Source organism: Physella acuta, unplaced genomic scaffold, assembly GCF_028476545.2.
Source record: "Physella acuta isolate Inbredline_101_S28 unplaced genomic scaffold, ASM2847654v3 ptg001214l, whole genome shotgun sequence".
Classification (NCBI taxonomy): Eukaryota; Metazoa; Mollusca; class Gastropoda; family Physidae; genus Physella; species Physella acuta.
Window position 1 is genome coordinate 123372 of NW_026732731.1, and position 19527 is coordinate 142898.

At 35.3% G+C, this 19527-nt stretch overlaps 2 protein-coding genes across 3 annotated transcripts in view; one reads left to right on the forward strand and one right to left on the reverse strand.

Annotated features, from left to right (window-relative positions):
• The first annotated feature begins 3643 nt into the window (after positions 1-3643).
• Positions 3644-10106, forward strand: LOC131957150 (carbohydrate sulfotransferase 15). The gene is made up of 9 exons (XM_059321877.1): positions 3644-3675; positions 4638-4759; positions 6053-6114; positions 6420-6639; positions 7124-7237; positions 7829-7988; positions 8429-8582; positions 9662-9809; positions 9919-10106. The coding sequence occupies exons 2-9, from the start codon at positions 4723-4725 to the stop codon at positions 10104-10106; spliced, it is 1083 nt and encodes a 360-aa protein (XP_059177860.1). The 5' UTR covers positions 3644-3675; positions 4638-4722.
• Positions 10107-16370: 6264 nt separating this feature from the next.
• LOC131957156 (carbohydrate sulfotransferase 15) overlaps positions 16371-19527 on the reverse strand; it is a 50208-nt gene continuing 47051 nt past the window's right edge. For both annotated transcript variants that reach the window (XM_059321886.1, XM_059321885.1), the window contains 3 exons: positions 18328-18481; positions 17520-17667; positions 16371-17011 (listed from right to left, as the gene is read on the reverse strand). In XM_059321886.1, coding sequence (XP_059177869.1) covers positions 16824-17011; positions 17520-17667; positions 18328-18481 — 490 coding nt within the window. In that variant the 3' untranslated portion in view covers positions 16371-16823. The remainder of the gene's footprint in view (positions 17012-17519; positions 17668-18327; positions 18482-19527) is intronic.

Sequence of the window (19527 nt, forward strand, 5' to 3'; positions counted from 1 at the left end):
AATCTACCTAAGCCAGGATCCTATCAGAGCTGGGTGGACTTTAGGGACGTCCTGCGGTCACAACTCGAGTCCGAACTCGAGACTTTGTGGCCAGCAGCCAAACCCTCTACATTACGACCACCCCGTCGTATTTATAAAACCGTTTTAATACGACTTCCGATCGCTGTGTCACCTGGATGTAGACAGCAAGAGGCGAGCTTAACACGACAATGGGAAAGTGGTTTTACAGGTGAGTGAACTCAACACTCAGCGGCAGAGGCGTAGCGACCCTTCCCGGGGACAAACTTTTTGATTTGCACCCCCACCCCTCAAGATTTCGATTTGTACCCCCCCCCCTCCCAAACTTTCGATTTGCACCCCCTCAACCTTTCAATTTATTTTTCCAACCCATTTTGGCGCCCTCTAAGGTCGGCACCCGGGGACATATGTGTCCCCCCCCCCGCCCCGCCCCGCCCCCCTCGCTACGCTACTGCTGAGCGGCACCTGTGGAGCAAATAGCCGAAACTTCACGTGACCAACGTCATTTTGAGTTGCATTATTGAATCATACACATTCGAAGAATACAGAATACTACATAGCTTTACGGATTTATAAAATTAGTTTTACATCAATTCTCTGACGCTAAAACAAAAAGTATTAACCAATCATGCAACGTTCATTAAGACAAAGAGAGGGCAAGGATTGGTGCAGCTACAGGTATGAGTAAAGGTAAAGAAATAGATAAGTGATAGGAATAGGTGCTGGGGAAAAATTGAATAGGGAATTAGAAAGGGTAATCAATAGGAATAACGACGTTGAGAATGAAATGGAATAGGGACAGAAAAAGGAAAACGGTAAGGTTTAAGTCTGTGATAGCGTAAGGGATAAGGATAGGGATAGCTACGGATATAGGTAAGGGATAGCAATGGGGAAAGTGAAAAGGGATAGGGAATAGATCGGGGAATGGATTGAGAAAATGAATTGTGATATAGACAGAGATAGCGAGTGGGATATGTTTAAGATAAGGATAAGATTAGCGATAGCAATAGCAATAGATAACCATGAATATAAAGATATGGATATGTATAGGATAGAGAATAACTAACTTTGCCTACTTCTTAAATAAAGGATTTGGGAACGTTTCAACGAATTCACTGAAAGAGAGAAGGATGTAAAATTGAGTTACAATATTTACCACAGAAGGAACACAAATGTGAACTAAATAAATTTAAAAAACCGCGAGTGATCTCCCCTGAACTTTCTCGGATATTCTTACATAACACTACGTGGGATGGCAACTCGGAATATAGACATAATTTTTAATTACTTAAACTTTTAAAAATAGAATAGAATCTCGTAGAAAAAGAATTGCGCACCAAGCGAAGCTAAAACAAAATGTGCATAATAGTGCGGAATATTATTAGTACTTTTTTACTTTCTCGTATATAGGCCTACGTAGTTTAGAGAAAGTATTGTAATCGTGTGTGTGTGTGTGTGTCTGTGTTTGTGTAAACACGATAACTTGAGTACCGTTAAAGCTAGGTTTTTGAAATTTCATATATAAGTATTTTATCAAAATCGTAGATACGTATCAACTTTTGAGCGATTTCCGATAACCGGAAGTGGTACTTTTTCTACTTTGAATTTTTCAAAAGCCTTGAGTACTATTTCAGATAGATAAATGAAATTTCACATGTAAGTAAAAGATCTAATTCTCTATCTTCTATCATATTTTGACTAATTTCCGCTGACCGGAAGTAGTATATTACGCTATTTCCAATTTCTCGAAAAACACATGTAAAAATAAACCGGGAGTGATCTCCCCTAAACTTTCTCGAATATTCTTATATAAAACAAATAGGGATGGGAACTCGGGATATAGTTATGATTTTTAATCCATTTTAAATACATAAACTTTTTAAACAAAATAGAATCTCATAGAAAAAAGTATTGCACACCAAGCGAACGCCGAATAAAGATGTTCATAATGGTGCGTAATATTATTAGTACTTTATAAATTTAGATGCGTTTTTGAGAAATCGGAAATAGCGTAAATTAGTACTTCCCGTCAACGGAAATTACTCAAAATTTAACAGAAGGTAGAGAATTAGATCTTTTACTTACATGTGAAATTTCATTTATCTATCTGAAATAGTACTCAAGTTATAGGCTTTTGAAAAATTCAAAGTAGAAAAAGTACCACTACAGACATACGGACAAGATTGCAAAATTATGTTTTTCCGTATCAGTGAGGTGTAAAACGTCGAGATTTGTAAAAATCTCGATTTTTTTGCACCCATCCTTACAAGACTTTCTCTATACTTCGTATATACGAGAAAGTAAAAATCATAAAAATATAAAGGAAATCTTCATACACGAGTTAGAGGAACACGGTATAATTGTTAGAACGCTAACTGTGCTAACCGTTTCTCCAACAACCTTGCCGAATTGATTTGTTTTAAAATATATTTTTAACACCAGATGTCACACAAATTATAAACCAGTAAATCTAATGATGCGCGGAGGTCAAACGCCAGTAACAAAAGGACATTCGAAGCAGCTCTTTTGTATCTACGCGATGACGTTAGAACTAAATACGTGATGTTCTCTTTGTTTTACTTTCTCGCATACGATGTAAAGAGGAAGTATCTATAATTCTGTACAAAATCGTAATGGAGAGTTTTTACAAATATCGATTTTTAAAACCATCCCTCAGTCGGAAAAGCTTAGTTTTGCAATTTTGTATGTAAGTCTGTCTGTCAGTGTGTGTAAGTGTGTGTGTTTGTCATTTGTCCGTCATGCTCTGAAACTTGCGAGCGCAAATTCGATATCGGGAATATCTATTTCCAACTTTTCACGTAGGTCAAAATATTAAAATGTTACGTAATTAGATGATTAATAGACTAATTAATCAAGTTTTTTTTTAAATATATGTTTGATATAGAACTAAAAATTTGATTAATACTTATATATGAAATTTCGTCAACCTAGCTATAACGGTAATATATATATATATATATATATATATATATATATATATATATATATATATATATATATATATATATATATATATAATTGTATTTGTGTGCGTGTGTGCGAATGTATGATATGTTTGCGTGTGCGTGTTCTATGCCTAAGACTATATTCGAATTTTAAACCTCACTTTCTTTATAACCCAATTCGTTAAGGATACTTATCTTTAACATAAGAGTAGTTGGAAATTAAATGTGAAAACACCTGTTACAAGTAGATTCATCGGTTAGAAGATCAATCTATACTTGACAGGACGAATACGATTCTGAGGTAAAAAATCGTTTTACATTTTTATGTCAATAAATAGATATAAATATCTTACTGTTAGATTTTTTTATAATAGGTAACAAAGTATTCTTATGGATGTACATTTAAATAACATTAGGGTAAGATTGTGTTTACATTAATAGGATTCTTTGAGGTAAAGTATACCAATTCAATCTTTAGATTTGAAGAACGTATCGAAATAAAGATTAATATAACGAACACGTAGCAATACACAACAGAAATTTAAAAATATTTTTTTTTCTAATGGAAGTTAAGTGAACTGTTATCAATAAATTAATGTAATTAATTTTTTTTTTTTTTTGATTCTAGTTTTTCCACAGCGATGATGTCAAGCATAAAGTTAAATTGTCTGTCGTCATTTTTAAAAACACGGTGAGTTGTCAGGAAAACATTAGAAGTAATCAGGTTGATTTTGTAAGTTGTCAGGTAGATTAGGCAAGTTGTCAGGTAGACTAGGTTAGTTGTCAAGTAGATTAGGTTAGTTGTCAGGTAGACTAGGTAAGTTGTCAGGTAGACTAGGTAAGTTGTCAGGTAGATTAGGTTAGTTGTCAGGTAGACTATGTAAGTTGTCAGGTAGACTAGGTAAGTTGTCAGGTAGACTAGGCAAGTTGTCAGGTAGACTATGTAAGTTGTCAGGTAGACTAGGTAAGTTGTCAAGTAGACTAGGTAAGTTGTCAGGTAGATTAGGTTAGTTGTCAGGTAGACTAGGTAAGTTGTCAGGTAGACTAGGTAAGTTGTCAGGTAGACTAGGTAAGTTGTCAGGTAGACTAGATAAGTTTTCAGGTAGATTAGGTTAGTTGTCAGGTAGACTAGGTAAGTTGTCAGGTAGATTAGGTTAGTTGTCAGGTAGACTAGGTAAGTTGTCAGGTAGATTAGGTTAGTTGTCAGGTAGACTAGGTAAGTTGTCAGGTAGACTAGGTAAGTTGTCAGGTAGACTAGGTAAGTTGTCAGGTAGACTAGGTAAGTTGTCAGGTAGATTAGGTAAGTTTTCAGGTAGATTTTGTAAGTTGTCAGGTAGACTAGGTAAGTTGTCAGGTAGACTAGGTAAGTTGTCAGGTAGATTAGGTAAGTTGTCAGGTAGATTAGGTTAGTTGTCAGGTAGACTAGGTAAGTTGTCAGGTAGACTAGGTAAGTTGTCAGGTAGATTAGGTTAGTTGTCAGGTAGACTAGGTAAGTTGTCAGGTAGACTAGGTAAGTTGTCAGGTAGACTAGGTAAGTTGTCAGATACACTTGGTAAGTTGTCATGTTATTACTAATAAATCAAATAGACATGGCAAGTTAGGGATTTAGTTGTTGATCTATCTGGTTAGCCATTGTTGTTTTTTGTTCTTCAGAAAATTGCAGATATTAATCCTCCTAATCTCTGCAACGGTCTTAGTCCTGGTCCGCCCACAACTGTCCTGGTCAAGCGTCTCTAGGATGACCATCCAGCGAAGCACTAACTGCGAATCTTTAGGTAATTGGTTTGTACAGAGAAATATGTGTACATTTTTACGTTTTTATATATCCTACAGAGTATGGACAAGGTATTGTAATTGTGGTGAATAAACAAATGAGGTTTTGACAGTTTTCACCGTTTTACCAATATCCACTTTGTCATATTCTGAAAAATAAAGAAAGCAATGTAAACGTGCAAAAATTTGAATTCAGGTTTTGACACATCTTAACGTTTTATTCCTTCCGGAACCGGATCAGCCATGCTTTGCTATCCTACTAGTTTGTGTGTTTGCTTGTAAACACGATAACTTGAGTAGCTTTTAAGCTACACTAATCAATTTTTTTTTATCTTTCTTTTAGTTTCCGATCTACTTTTCAGCGATTTCCGGTAACTAAAAGTTATACGTACTCTTCTTCCGGCCTCTCAAAAGCTGATAAGTTGAGTAGCATTAAACAGATTGTATCCGGGGGTTCTTTTTAACCTTTGTACGATTTCCGGTAACCAGCTCTAATTCCTTGGGCATACCATTACTTAAATATTGTTTTATTTTGGTAGACGAAATTCCCTTTATAAGTAGAAGATCTTAAAGGTGAATGACTCTCGAAATAACCACCGATATCCGGAATCAGTACTTTAATATATTTCTGGTTTCTAAAATACAGATAACGTAAGTCCCATTTCAGTTAGAATTAGATGAACGAATTATTTTAATAAACAATCAAAAGATTTTAATCTCTAGATTTTCGTCGATTTTTAATTGATTCCCGGTGATCGGAAGTGATGGGTTACAGTTTTCCGATTTTTGAAAAAAATGTAATTTCTAGTGGACTGATTTGTTTCTAACTTTGCACGCAATGACTATGGTAACAGGATACATTGAAAACACGTTACAAAAGATAAAATATGTATATCGCTCTTAATACACCCACCGTGTTAAATTAACACTAGCTACATACCTGTGCTCCGCCACGGTGTATCTTTTTTAAATGTACCAAATTGGGAACAGAACAACGTTATATTATCAATGTTGAAATCACCTACATTTATTTTTATTTCAATAAAAGTAGTTTATTTATTTATTAGCAGTTCCGTTATCTTTTCCCCTTTGTGTCCGACTCATGGGGTGAATGAAGTAGAGTTCATCTGTTTAAATTGCCTCAGAAATTACCACTCAGAAACACCCTACACAAACGATACCAGGATCCGAACTCGAAACGTTCGAGTTAGCAGGCGTAAGCTCTGCCATCCGAGCACGCCGTCACACCAGTTCTAAACAGATTCCTTCCAAATAACTTGGCTAAATATTTCCAGAGCCGTCATGTTTGGATCCTCTAGCAACAAAATTCAACAGAGTGGAGGACATTTTTTGTATTGTGAGTACACTGGGTTATATCTAAAGCTTTAGTCACTAAATATCTAAGTTCTTTTTTTTATTACTGACCAATGCTTTTACATATATACCTTTGTCTACTACAGAAGATTTTTTAAAAATTCTAATTCACACAATTTTTAAATTCTGCATCTTTTCAATCTTCTCTGCTTAGTCAGGATTATTGAATAAAAATTTCTCACAAAAATTATGAGCACAGTTTTAAAAGCTAAAAATTAGTTTTTTAAAGAACCTTTATTGTAACGATAGGTTGTTGTTGAATTTTTCATATTACTTTTTTTCCACCAGAAATTACCCAAGTTCGTTCCGGGACTCAAAAATCCATGTTTTTACGAATATGTTGAAACGAATAAAAAGAAGCTACGCTGTCTGCCATACTTTTATATCATCGGAATGGACAAAAGTGGTACAACGGACCTCCATGGTAGGATGCTCAAACATCCGCTTATCTTAAGCAACACTGGATTTTTGCAAAAGGAGACAACCTTTTGGTCTTGGTCAAGATACGGTAAGTAATTGGGGGGGGGGGGGGAGTACATATGTCTTCGGGCGCCGACCCTAGGGACGCCAAAATGGGTTGGAAAAAATTAAAAGCTCATTTAGGCTGTAGTTTTGAATTATATATGTAAAAAATACATGGGAGGGGGGCGCCAGATTGAAAGTTGGTTCCCGGGCCCCAGGAGGGGTCGCTGCGCCTCTGAATTACCATGATGGTCATATACAGGCATTTATATTTATCATATTTCACTTCTTGAATGGTTTTGGAAATATTTCAATTATTATTTTAGGCTTATCTAAAAATGGCCAGAAGGCTAACTGTTGATCCCAAAGTCTAAAGTAATACAAAATACTAAATGTGGCGAATTTATATTCAACGCAATAGCCGTGAAGACAGTGTTGTGTGTATTATCTTAATTGGTTCGGAATCAATGTTGCGAAAAGATCAACATGGTTTATATCTAATAAATTTATAATCCATCTCCTATTTTCAGCTATATGGAATAAAAATAAAACTGGCAAGGAAAAGATTACATTGGACATGTACATGGACATGTTTTCGCAAACTGCTGAACAAATTGAAAACGAAAACAAGGAAATTATTACAGGTGAGAGAGAAAACATCGTAGGTAAAAGTGAAGGTAAATGTTCTGATTATTTAAATGTAGTGCGGTACAACTACGGTGAGGGAGATATCACACCTCTGTCTAATACCCCCCCCCCTCTAGGTCATTCCCCTTCCCCATACTAATCTTAGTTGAATCACCATACATAATCCCCCCCCCCCCCATGTGACTTTGACGGGCTGAAACAAAATTTCTTATACAATTTATTTTTCCGTGCTGTTCCAAGCACATTGTTTGCGTTCATTTTGTGTGAAATTATTTTTAGTCATGCAATGCTGCTGGATTAAAAATTTTAGAGTATTAAAAACTGCTTAAAAAATACGTTTTAGAAACAAGCACAAAAAAAGTGTTAAAAAAACTGATTTTCTTTAAACATAATATAATAATAATCCATTACAATGTAAATAACTATAAAGAAAAGCAAATGCGATGTTGCTAAGCTTTATGCATTGTATTTAAGTAAAGTAAAAAACATTACAATAAAAGAATAAACTAACTCCATTAGTGTACAGTAAAACATAATAGTGTAGAGAAAAAAAAACATTCATCGTATAGTAACCTTGACATCACCAGGTGACGCTACTCCGATGGATCTCTGGGACTTCCGGGGCTGGCCCATGATCCCCCAGAATGAAGGGCTAAATGAACCACACATCCTGACGCCCCACTTTTTCAAGTACATTTACAAAGGGGCGCCCAAATTAATCATACAGTTCAGGGAACCGATTGAAAGGTTAAAAAATAATTATATATATATATATATACATATATATATATATATATAAATATATATATATATATATATATATATATATATATATATATATATATATATATATATATATATATATACATGGGTGTTTGTGTGAAAGTGTGTGAGAGTGAGTTTGCATATGTGTGTGAATGTGTATGTATGTGTGCATGTGTTAGACAGTAAAACACAAGAATTCTCATGTTTAAATTCTCATGATTCTTAAATGGCATTCTTTTTGTTTATTCCCTTAAAAAGTTAGCTCTAGTACAAAGATTAACAAAGACCTTCTGATATTTTTATTTACCATTTTCACATTATCGCAACATTAACATTAAAGTATGTGTGCATTCAATGGAAAAATGTTAATTACATTATCATCACATTTAATTTATTTTGATCCCCCCCCCCCCCCCCGCCAGACTCTACTCCGACTACGTATTCCTGGAATATGGCAAGAACCCTCTAGAATTCCACAACCACACTCTCCAAGCCATAGACATGATGAACGCCTGTCTCAAGAACCACTCAACCAGGTTCTGCTACTTTGATTTTGACTTGTACCAGAAGCTACCGGTAATTTTATTCCTTAAGAAATGGATTTTAGTTCGTAGTTTTACTTTCTTGTGTGTGTTCGTGTGTGTGTGTGTGTCTGTGTGTGTGTCTGTGTGTGTGTCTGTGAATACGATAGCTTGAATACCGTTTCAGCTAGGTTGATGCAATTTCGTAAATAAGTATTACATAAAATCTGTAGTTCTGCGTCAACTTTTTAGCGATTTCCGATAACCGGAAGTTGAATTTATTCGGTTTGAGTACTGTTTCTGACAGATAGACGAAATTTCACAGATAAGTAAAAGATCTAATATCTGTTTTCTTTCAAATTTTGATTTATTTACAGTGACCAGAAGTAGTACTTTACGCCATTTTCGATTTCTCAAAAAACGCATATGAATTTGTAAAGTACAAATATTCCGCACTATTATACATACATTGTTTGCTGTTCACTTGTTGTGCAATTATTTTCCCTACGAAATTCTCTTCTACTTTACAAAGTTGAAAGTATGTATAAATTGATAAAAAAATCATGTCTATATCTCAAGTTTGCCATGCCACGTAGTGTTATATAAGAATGTTCAATAAAGTTTAGGGGAGATCACTCCTGGTTTATTAAATCATGACTTTGGTAACATATTTTTAAGCTTGTTTGTGCAACTTAATAGACAGGAGTATAGCGAAAATGTTCATGATTATTATTATCGCTATTTTAAAAAGTGATTTTTTTTAAATCTCTAATGATACTGTTCCTTTAATTTTTATATTCACTTTCATTGGTAAGTTCAAAAGAAAATGACATATAAGCACAGATAGTTTTATTGTTATCTTTTCCCGTTCGTCCCCAAGACACATGGAGCAGGTGAAGTAGAGATCATCTGTTTTAAAATTACCTCGGCATATGAAGGGATAGTGTGGTCAGCACTCTGCCCAGCCGCCTTTGCTTCCCCTAACTTGAGTTAGGTACTAATAGAGGCTGGGTGGACTCAGGAACATTCTACTGACTTGAACGTGGATTCGAACTCGAGACTAAATACAAATACTTTAACATACATTTCAAAATATTACAATTTCTACTGAGGCTAGTAATTTTCATAATTCAGGTCAGAATCCATCTTGGGTGCTACTCGGTGTTTCTCAAAGAATGGTTCCGGGTTTTCCCGAGAAGCGCATTTCACGTGACGCGCACAACTGAATACAAAAACGACATGGAGGGGACCCTGAAGGGTGTGTTCGACTTCCTGGACATACGTGAGTACATTTTCGCAGTATAGGCGCCGGGACGGGGTTCTTTAAAAGAACAACAAATCGTATCCCATAATTTCTCGGCATATCGAATTTAATTTCCCTCTATCATCAGCTCCCCTCACAAGTTCAGAAATTGAAGACATCGTGAATATGGCTAGGCGTCGGGTGACGGTTGAAAAGAAGGGCGTGGCACTTCCGGAAACAGTGAAAGTCTTGCGGGAGTTCTACGCTGATTGTAACAAGGAAACGGCTGAACTGCTGGGAGATGACCGTTTTTTATGGAAGGACCACTACTCTTGATGTTTTGTTGAGTGTTTTATTTTCACGGTTCTTGCCCTTTGATGAAATTTGTTGCCATTTAATTTGTAGAAAAATAAACTGTTTAAATTAATTGAAAAATGACTTTATTTCTGTAAAACATTTAAAACACTTTTAGCACAGTATCCAGGCAATGCAATATGTACGCTTAGTCATTATATAGAATGCGTTTTTCAGTAAAGAAGTTATGTGGAGTAATAGTCCTTATTTTGTTGAGACATTTTTATTTATAAACTGTAAACTGTATAATCCTTTTAAAAAAGTGAAATACGTAGACAGTAGAGCAGGGGTTCCCAACCCCGTGCCCGCGCCCGCCGAACGATTCGTATGTGCCCGCCTCTCACTATTCGACAGAGACAGAATTTTTTTGATAAACATTATTGAAAGGTTGAAGGGGATGGAAATCGAAAGTTTTAGGGGGGGGGGGTGCAAATCGAAAGTTTGAGGGGGGGGTGCAAATCGAAAGTTTTGTCCCCGGGTGACGGGAAGGGTCGCTACGCCTCTGGAAGGAGTTTGTCGATTTAAAATAGGTGGTGCCCGCCACCCTACCGATATTTTAGAATGTGCTCTAGAGTAAAAAAAAAAAAAGGTTGGGAACCCCTGCAGTAAAGTGTAGAGGATTCGAATAACTAATCATTTTTAAATTTAAAAAAAAATATATCAAAATTTACCAGTACATGCCATCAATGTTTTAAATCAGAAAATATCCAAAATTAAAAATTAAAATATAAAATCTAACTAGTAGATTTACGCCTACATACTGTAGGTCAAAACAGTGGCGTAGCGAGGTCGGGTGTCACCCGGTGCGGCACTTAATGGTGTCACCCCCCCAGAGGCATAGAGACCCTTCCCAGGGACAAACTTTCAAATTTTCGATTTGCACCCCCCCCTCAAACTTTCGATTTGCACCCCCCCCCCTCAAGTTTTCGATTTGCACCCCCCCCCTCAAACTTTCGATTTGCACCCCCCCCCTCGAGTTTTTCTCTATATATTTTGCTATTTTTTGCCTTGGTGTCACCCCCCTAAATGGTGTCACCCGGTGCGGTCCGCACCCCCCGCCCCCCCCCACGCTACGCCCCTGGGTCAAAATAATCCTAATAATAATTTACTATAATTTGTACCCATTTTTAAATATTCAATTAGATTTATAAAGAATTAGTTAACACTGCTATACCAGTGATATTCTTGCTGTACTTGTGTCTGTATTTGCCATTCACTATAAATTTCAAGGCGACGAGATAAAAAATTGTGTTTCTTATGTACCAGATCAAAGTGTTATGGAGATGTTTATAAATCGACCGTATCGATTTATTTTCTTTAGATTAATTGTGGCCTTAATATGTCGTGGGAATTATTTTGTTGTGTCATTAATTACGAGTTTCTGGAGTGGTTATATCAGCGTTTTTAAAACGTATTATAATCGGGTTGGAATTCCTTTAAATAACAGTGAAAATAACAGTATGTATATGTGCAAGTATGCGTGTACATGTTTGTGTATATTTGTCTTTAAGTGTGCGGTAAGTATGCGTGTACAAGTACATTATGTATATGAGAGCGTGTGCGTGTATGTGTGTTTATCGTTATGTTCGTACGTGTGGTGTGTATGCCTGCGCAAACAATAAAAACACATTCGATTTTTTTTTTACATTTTATGTACAGGCCGAATCCCCATAAGTAGAGTACTGGGTCACAAAGCTTAGTATGACAAACAAAACATCTGCCACAAATCTATTGAAGAAGGAAGTACTGTAATCCTTGCTACGTTCATCCGTTAGTGAGTCAAACTATAAATACGTTTAAAAAATAGTAAGGGAAAAAAGAATTTCATTTAACTGTTCGGAGAGTCTTTAGGTTAGCAAAATTGGGGTGTGGGGTAGTGTCTTCACATTTGTGAGTTGGGATGTGGGGTGGTGTCTTCGCATTTGTGAGTTGGTGTGTGGGGTGGTGTCTTCACATTTGTGAGTTGGTGTGTGGGGTGGTGTCTTCACATTTGTGAGTTGGTGTGTGGGGTGGTGTCTTCACATTTGTGAGTTGGTGTGTGGGGTGGTGTCTTCACATTTGTGAGTTGGTGTGTGGGGTGGTGTCTTCACATTTGTGAGTTGGTGTGTGGGGTGGTGTCTTCACATTTGTGAGTTGGTGTGGGGTGGTGTCTTCACATTTGTGAGTTGGTAGGTGGGGTGGTGTCTTCACATTTGTGAGTTGTGGTGTGGGGGTGTCTTCACATTTGTGATGGTGTGGGGTGGGTCCTCACATTTGTGAGTTGGGGTGTGGGGGTGTTGTCTTCACATTTGTGATGGTGTGGGGTGGTGTCTTCACATTTGTGATGGTGTGGGGTGGTGTCCTTACATTTGTGAGTTGGGGTGTGGGGTGGTGTCTTCACATTTGTGATGGTGTGGGGTGGTGTCTTCACATTTGTGATGGTGTGGGGTGGTGTCTTCACATTTGTGATGGTGTGGGGTGGTGTCCTCACATTTGTGATGGTGTGGGGTGGTGTCTTCACATTTGTGAGTTGGTGGGTGGGGGGTGTCTTCACATTTGTGAGTTGGTGTGTGGGGTGGTGTCTTCACATTTGTGAGTTGGTGGGTGGGGTGGTGTCTTCACATTTGTGATGGTGTGGTGTGGGGGTGTCTTCACATTTGTGAGCTGGGGTGAGGAGGGAAGCGTCGCAGTAGTAAGTTCAAGGGTAGGGATATGAGACAAGTTGCTGCAGATTTTGATGCTTGATTTTCTATCGTTTTCACATGTATCCACTGGATAAATTTAATCTCTTAGTTCTTTATTAAACCAACCTGTGGATAAGCATCCATCAAGCGAATAATGTGGATAGTCTTGTGCTCAGCAATTCTAATAAAAACAAGTAATTAAAAAAAGTCTAGTGACAATTTTAGCGCAATTTCCTTATGTTATCTAAAAATAGCTCTGTCGTAGCGTAAATAAGAGCAGGGTTAGTAAAACCATTGGTTAGTTATTAAAACGTTTTTTATTAAAAAAAATTTCAGTATTTTACATGTTTTATTTACAATAGAGTAACATGACTAAAAACCATTGCGCGCCTAGCTACCGAACGTGATGTCGCAGCCATTGAACGTGATGGCGCAGCTATTGAACGTGATGACGCGTGTGGTGTGGTTGGAAAAACATGCCTACTAATTCGGTCCAAATTTTAATTAATTCAAAAAAAATTTTTGTGACCGAACGAAAGGATATTTTTGAAAACTTTCTTCGGCAAAATTGTTCTAAATTATGGCAGGAATCGATTGGTACATGTTTCAAGTCGCTAAGTGGTCTGGTTGCCGAGATATGGGTCAAAAACTGCATTTTTTTCGAGGTTTTTTGGCTTTTTCGGGAAATCCATGAAAGAAACCCGGAATTTTTATGGCCTATGTTCATCCTCGTAACTTGCTTAACATAATTGCTTTTGTAACTAGTCATCGATATTGCTTCGTTGAGGAGGAGATACGACTTAAAGCCCGGACACACATTCATACATCCATACATTCATCCATCCATACATTCCCAGAAATGACGAGTTAATAAACGCAATTCTCCAGAATGGAAATTGCGCTAAAAAGTTGAACACCCGCTTTTTTACAAGCTTTTACTAAATTCTACAAGCTTTTACTAAATTCAAAATGACTTTTTGTGGAAAAGTGGATAATTTAAAGCTCAATTTAGATCACTCATGAGATATCTTACCCATGTTAGCGACCAAAAATGTGATTAAAGAAAGCAAATTAGCTTTATTCTCTAGTTTTCTGTGCATTTAAAAACTTGTTATTATAAAGGTTTGTAATTTGTTTTAAATAATCGCTAAAATCAAATGAAACAAAGCGTTGGTTATAGATCTATCAGTTGAGAGAAAAAAAAATTTCACAGCCCCGGTCATCGATTAGTCGAATCGATCTCTTTCATTGATCAGCCAGCACGTGATTGTCGAGAACTCAAGTCACGTGTGTCCCGTCAGTTTCAGATGACTGAGTTAGAATCTGGTCAACTCACTGCGACATCTGGTGTAGAACTTCGTATGAAAATCTTTTGTATAATAAAATTACAGTGGGATATCATCGTCGGTGGTGTAACGGTTAGCATAGTTGCCTTCCAAGCAATTAGACCGGGTTCGACTCCCGGCTGACGCATCAGATATTATTTTTATATTTTTACTTAATTCCTTTTTTTCCTGTTTAATAATCACGCATTCCTTATACTGAAGATGTACACACTCGAGTTGTTTCTTATCGGATAGAAGAATATCAAATAGTTGTTTTAAATTAATTCATTTCAATTTGCGACGGCTGAAAAGTCTCACAATTTTTCACCTCATCAATTTACAAAGCAAACTTGATCATAGTTCGGATCAGGTCAAGTATCAAAGGTAAATCTAGTCTTGAATAAAGATCTAGAATCAAGAATAGATCTAGTGTTAAATATAAGCAAAATTAACAAGTACAGAAAAAATAACGAATACCTATGAAATATTGAATATATATCAGGTAGCAACTCTAGAACTGTTAGAGAATGTCTATTTAGTATTGAATATAGATCAAGTATCAAATAGGGATCTATTTGAGGATGCGTATCATGTAGTGAATAAAGATATAGTATATATCTAGTGTATATCTAGTATGTATGCATATATATATATATTATATATATATATATATATATATATATATATATATATATATATATATATATATATATATATATATATATATACGACAACAGATGATTATAGTGATGCCCCCGTAATTAGATACATAATAAACATAAAAAAAATGATCCTGTTGTGACAATAAATTTATTTTAAAACAACCAAAAAATTGTCTTCAAGTTCTCTTTAGAGACAATCAACATCACCCCTCGCACTTCAATTGTATATCCTTAAATAATTTACATTAAAACATAATGTACAATATTTCTAACAATATATATACACAAATAAAATTACAGTTGAATAAAATGTGTTAAATTAAATTAAGTATTTACAACAATACAACGTAGGACTACGAGGATGCGATATAAATCGGATGTGATATTTTTAATTATTAATTGAATTCACAACAATCGTAATCTTTTCATTAAGAGTGGTTTAGAGCAGGCATTGTTACTGAAATAGTAAATGCTATTTCAATGCAAAGGTACACAGGTACAAAATCAATTCAGTTGCTTAATTGAACACGTTCAGTGCATGTGTTTATATTTACCATTAAACACAAATTTCAAGGCAACGAAATAGAAACATTCTATCAAACAGTAATGGAGATGTTTATAAATTGACCGTACCTATATTCAAGCGTAAAATTTAATTGCAGGTGTTTGAGACCGAATGTAATGGTTGAGAGAAGAGAGTTTGTTGTACAATTATTGTTAGAGATGCATGTCTTTGTTTGGTACGATAATTTATTTTTAATAAAAAACATTGGATTAAGTTACTTGTCTTATTAGTACAAGTCGTTTGACTAGTTAAAAAGATTATTTTGTTTAGCTTATAATTAACATCGTGTTTGGCTGTGCGATTGTTGAAAGCACTTTTTATTAGTTGTACGAGAATGTATTTAACATCACAAATAATTGGATGGAGATCAAATAAAAAATAAACTGTTTGTGGGTATTCTTGTCTTTTAGCTAACAGATGGTTTATTTTTATGGGATTAGGGCAGCAAGTAAGTAAACATGTGGGTCAGTGTAAGTAGCCAAAGGGGTCAGGGGAGTAGCCAGTAGTCATAGGGGTCTGAGCAGTAGCATCTAGCCCAATGGGTCTGCATCTGACAGGCAGCAATGAAAGTTCTAGAACAACTAAGTAAACAAAATAAGTGATCACTTGGATTTTCATGACTAGAGACAGAGTATATAAACAAAAACATTGCGGTAAAAACAGCAAGTCGACTGTTATAAAAATAGTTTCGTTATACAACTATATTTTTTGCTTAGATATTCAGACCAAAAGTCATCGTTTGCATTTAAGTTATTAATAATATGTGACAGCAACGATCTAACAATTTCCTACCCCAAATATGAGCGTATATATATTTATATATATATATATATATATATATATATATATATATATATATATATATATATATATATATATATATATATATATATATATATATATATATATGTGTGTGTGTGTGTGTATATATATATATATACACATTTATATACACATATATATATGTATATATATAAATATATATATATATATATATATATATATATATATATATATATATATGTGTGTGTGTGTGTCTGTATGCATGCGTGTTCTCAATAGTCATTTAATATAAAACTCATCGACCTAAGGTCATTGTTACAATTAAATCTCGAAAATTATATTTTAAAAAACCGTCTTTGTTATAGCCCGCATGGGTACCAAGGCACAATACTATAAACTTTGAGTGATACATCCACCAAATAGTATATAACATTATATAACTTTCACGCTCATACATAATGCATTTATTTCTGCCTTAATTATAAATTATTCACAGCATTATCTCAGAATACGAAAAAATCAGTTTTTATACAAAATTCGGAATACTTTTCATATAATTATATACACTTAACTGAAACATAAAGTTACTTATCATTTCATTGAAACGATCAAATGTTATGCTCTGAAAAATTATTTTAACGCCAGTACATGTATTTTTATTAAAGGGAGAGAATCGTGACATTAAAACACTCAACAAAACATCAAGAGTAGTGGTCCTTCCACAGAAAACGGTCATCTCCCAGCAGTTCAGCCGTTTCCTTGTTACAATCAGCGTAGAACTCTCGCAAGACTTTCACTGTTTCCGGAAGTGCCACGCCCTTCTTCTCGGCCGTAACATGACGTTTTGTCTGGTTCAAGACGTCTGCCATCAATGTTTTTGAAAGTTGAGCTGTATAAGAAAACACGCATTTTAAAAATTAAGTCTAGTTTTTAAATCAATGCCACGTTCGTAACATAAGCACTCGCTTTCTAAAATGTAATTGATTTACTTCCTCTTTTCAATAGAATTAAAATTCTTAAAAACTTTTTTAATTAACTGTATGACAATCGATTGAAGTTTATCCGTATAACTTTAGAACCGTTTACGAACAAAAATTTACAACAAAACCAAAGAAAGAACCAAAATTTAAAAGAAAACGGCTTGATCTATGGTGTCAGTAGTACTTTAAAAGGAGTGGTCATCATGACCAGCAAGACAGGGTAGACAACTGTTAAAGCTTTTATGTAACAAAGAACAGGAATTTACATGAATTATATCGGTTCTCTTACTGACTCAAAATAGTTGACTTAGTTTTTATTTTAATATAAGTTTTTGTTTTCACAAGTGCAGTGACGGAGTACACAACCCCACCCACGGGCCAATACTGGTAACACCCATTGAGTATATATGTACTCACGTATCTCCAGAAAGTCGAACACACCCTTCAGAGTCCCCTCCATGTCGTTTTTGTATTCAGTTGTGCGCGTCACGTGAAATGCGCTTCTCGGGAAAACCCGAAACCATTCTTTGAGAAACACTGAGTAGCACCCAAGGTGGATTCTGGCCTAAGGGGGAAAATAAATCCTTTAAGATTAAATGTGACTTATTTAAGGTGAATAATGAGGTTGTTATGAGTATGTGTTTTATAAAAATTTATAACAGAATATAATTGGGAATTTTTAATTAATTATTTTTTTTTGCATAACTCTCTATTGGTTTTCAGGATTATGATTAAGATTATGCGCTGCCATTCGATTAGGATTTGGATTTGGTTGGGATTTATTATTAATATTGAAGTGAAATTTAAATTGGATTAGAATTGAAATTAGATATGCTGTAATTTTGCTTTTTAATAAACATTCCTCAATTACCTTTAACTATATTTAACTTACTATCTAAAACCCTTACATATATATTATATGTGGATAGTGCGTTATAAAATGATTTTAAACTCTCGTCTTAAGAGTCGTATATAAATGATATCAGGCATCATTTGTTGATTTTTTGCCCACTTACCCCCACCCCTACACCCTCTCACTATCGACACTCGTCATTACGTAACGATAGCACCACTACATCCCGCCCATGGTAATCATAATCCTAAGTTCACAGAGCCAAAGACAACAAGTTACTTAAAGATCATCTTCTACAACACAGATTTACACACACCAGTGTCTAAAAATAGAAAGGCGGAAATGACGTCAAGAAGAATAAAAAAAAATTACCGGTAGTTTTTGGTACATGTTGTAATCAAAATAGCAGAACCGGGTTGAGTGGTTCTTGAGACAGGCGTTCATCATGTCTATGGCTTGTAGACTGTGTTTGTGGAACTCTAGAGGGTCCTTGCCGTAGTCCAGGAATACGTAGTCGGAGTAGAGTCTGGCGGGAAATAAAACCAGTATTTAATATACAGAACATTGCTTTTCATACATAACTCAATTCAGTGGCGTAGCGAGGTCGGGTGTCACCCGGTGCGACACTTAATGGTGTCACCCCCCAGAGGCGTAGCGACCCTTCCAGGAGGACAAACTTTCAAATTTTCGATTTGCACCCCCTCTCCCTCAAACTTTCGATTTGCACTCCCCCCCCCCCCCCTCAAACTTTCGATTTGCATCCCCCTTCAAACTTTTGATTTGCACACCCCCCCCCTCAAGTTTTTCTCTATATATTTTGCTATTTTTGCCTTGGTGTCACCCCCCTAAATGGTGTCACCCGGTGCGGTCCGAAACCACCCCCCCCCCTCGCTACGCCTCTGACTCAATTACCCAAGTAGAATCTAATTACGTTGATTTTTTTTTTAAAGTTATATTTTAATAAAGAGTCATTGCGACACAGCTAGCAAATATTGTTTGGCTTGAAATAGCGAAAAAGTTAGTGAATATCGTTTTATAAATTAAGGTGGAAAAAATTAGATTTAAGAGTGTGTGTATAAAATTTAATATTTTTCAGAAATATGTGTGCAATGCAAATTTTTTTTTAATCTGTAAAAGCAAAAATCTCAGAGCATTAAGATGCTGCCCCTTCCCTCCTCCTATCCCCCCCCCCCCCACACGCTATTTCAGCGAATGGTACCAGTCCACATCTGACTACCTAGCCGAAAACCACCCCACATATCTCAAAGAATTCACTACATTTCACCATATTGAATGGAGATCACAAAAATAAAATATCCACGCCCTGGTGAACTTATTCCATCCGCAATAAATAGATGTAAGAAATATCAAATTTCGTAACAGAATATATATATATATATATATATATATATATATATATATATATATATATATATATATATATATATATATATATATTTATATTTATATTTATATTTATATATATATTTATATATATATTTATATATATATTTATATATATATATCTTTAATAAAAAGCTTTGGTCGCATATGAGATCTTGTACATATTTT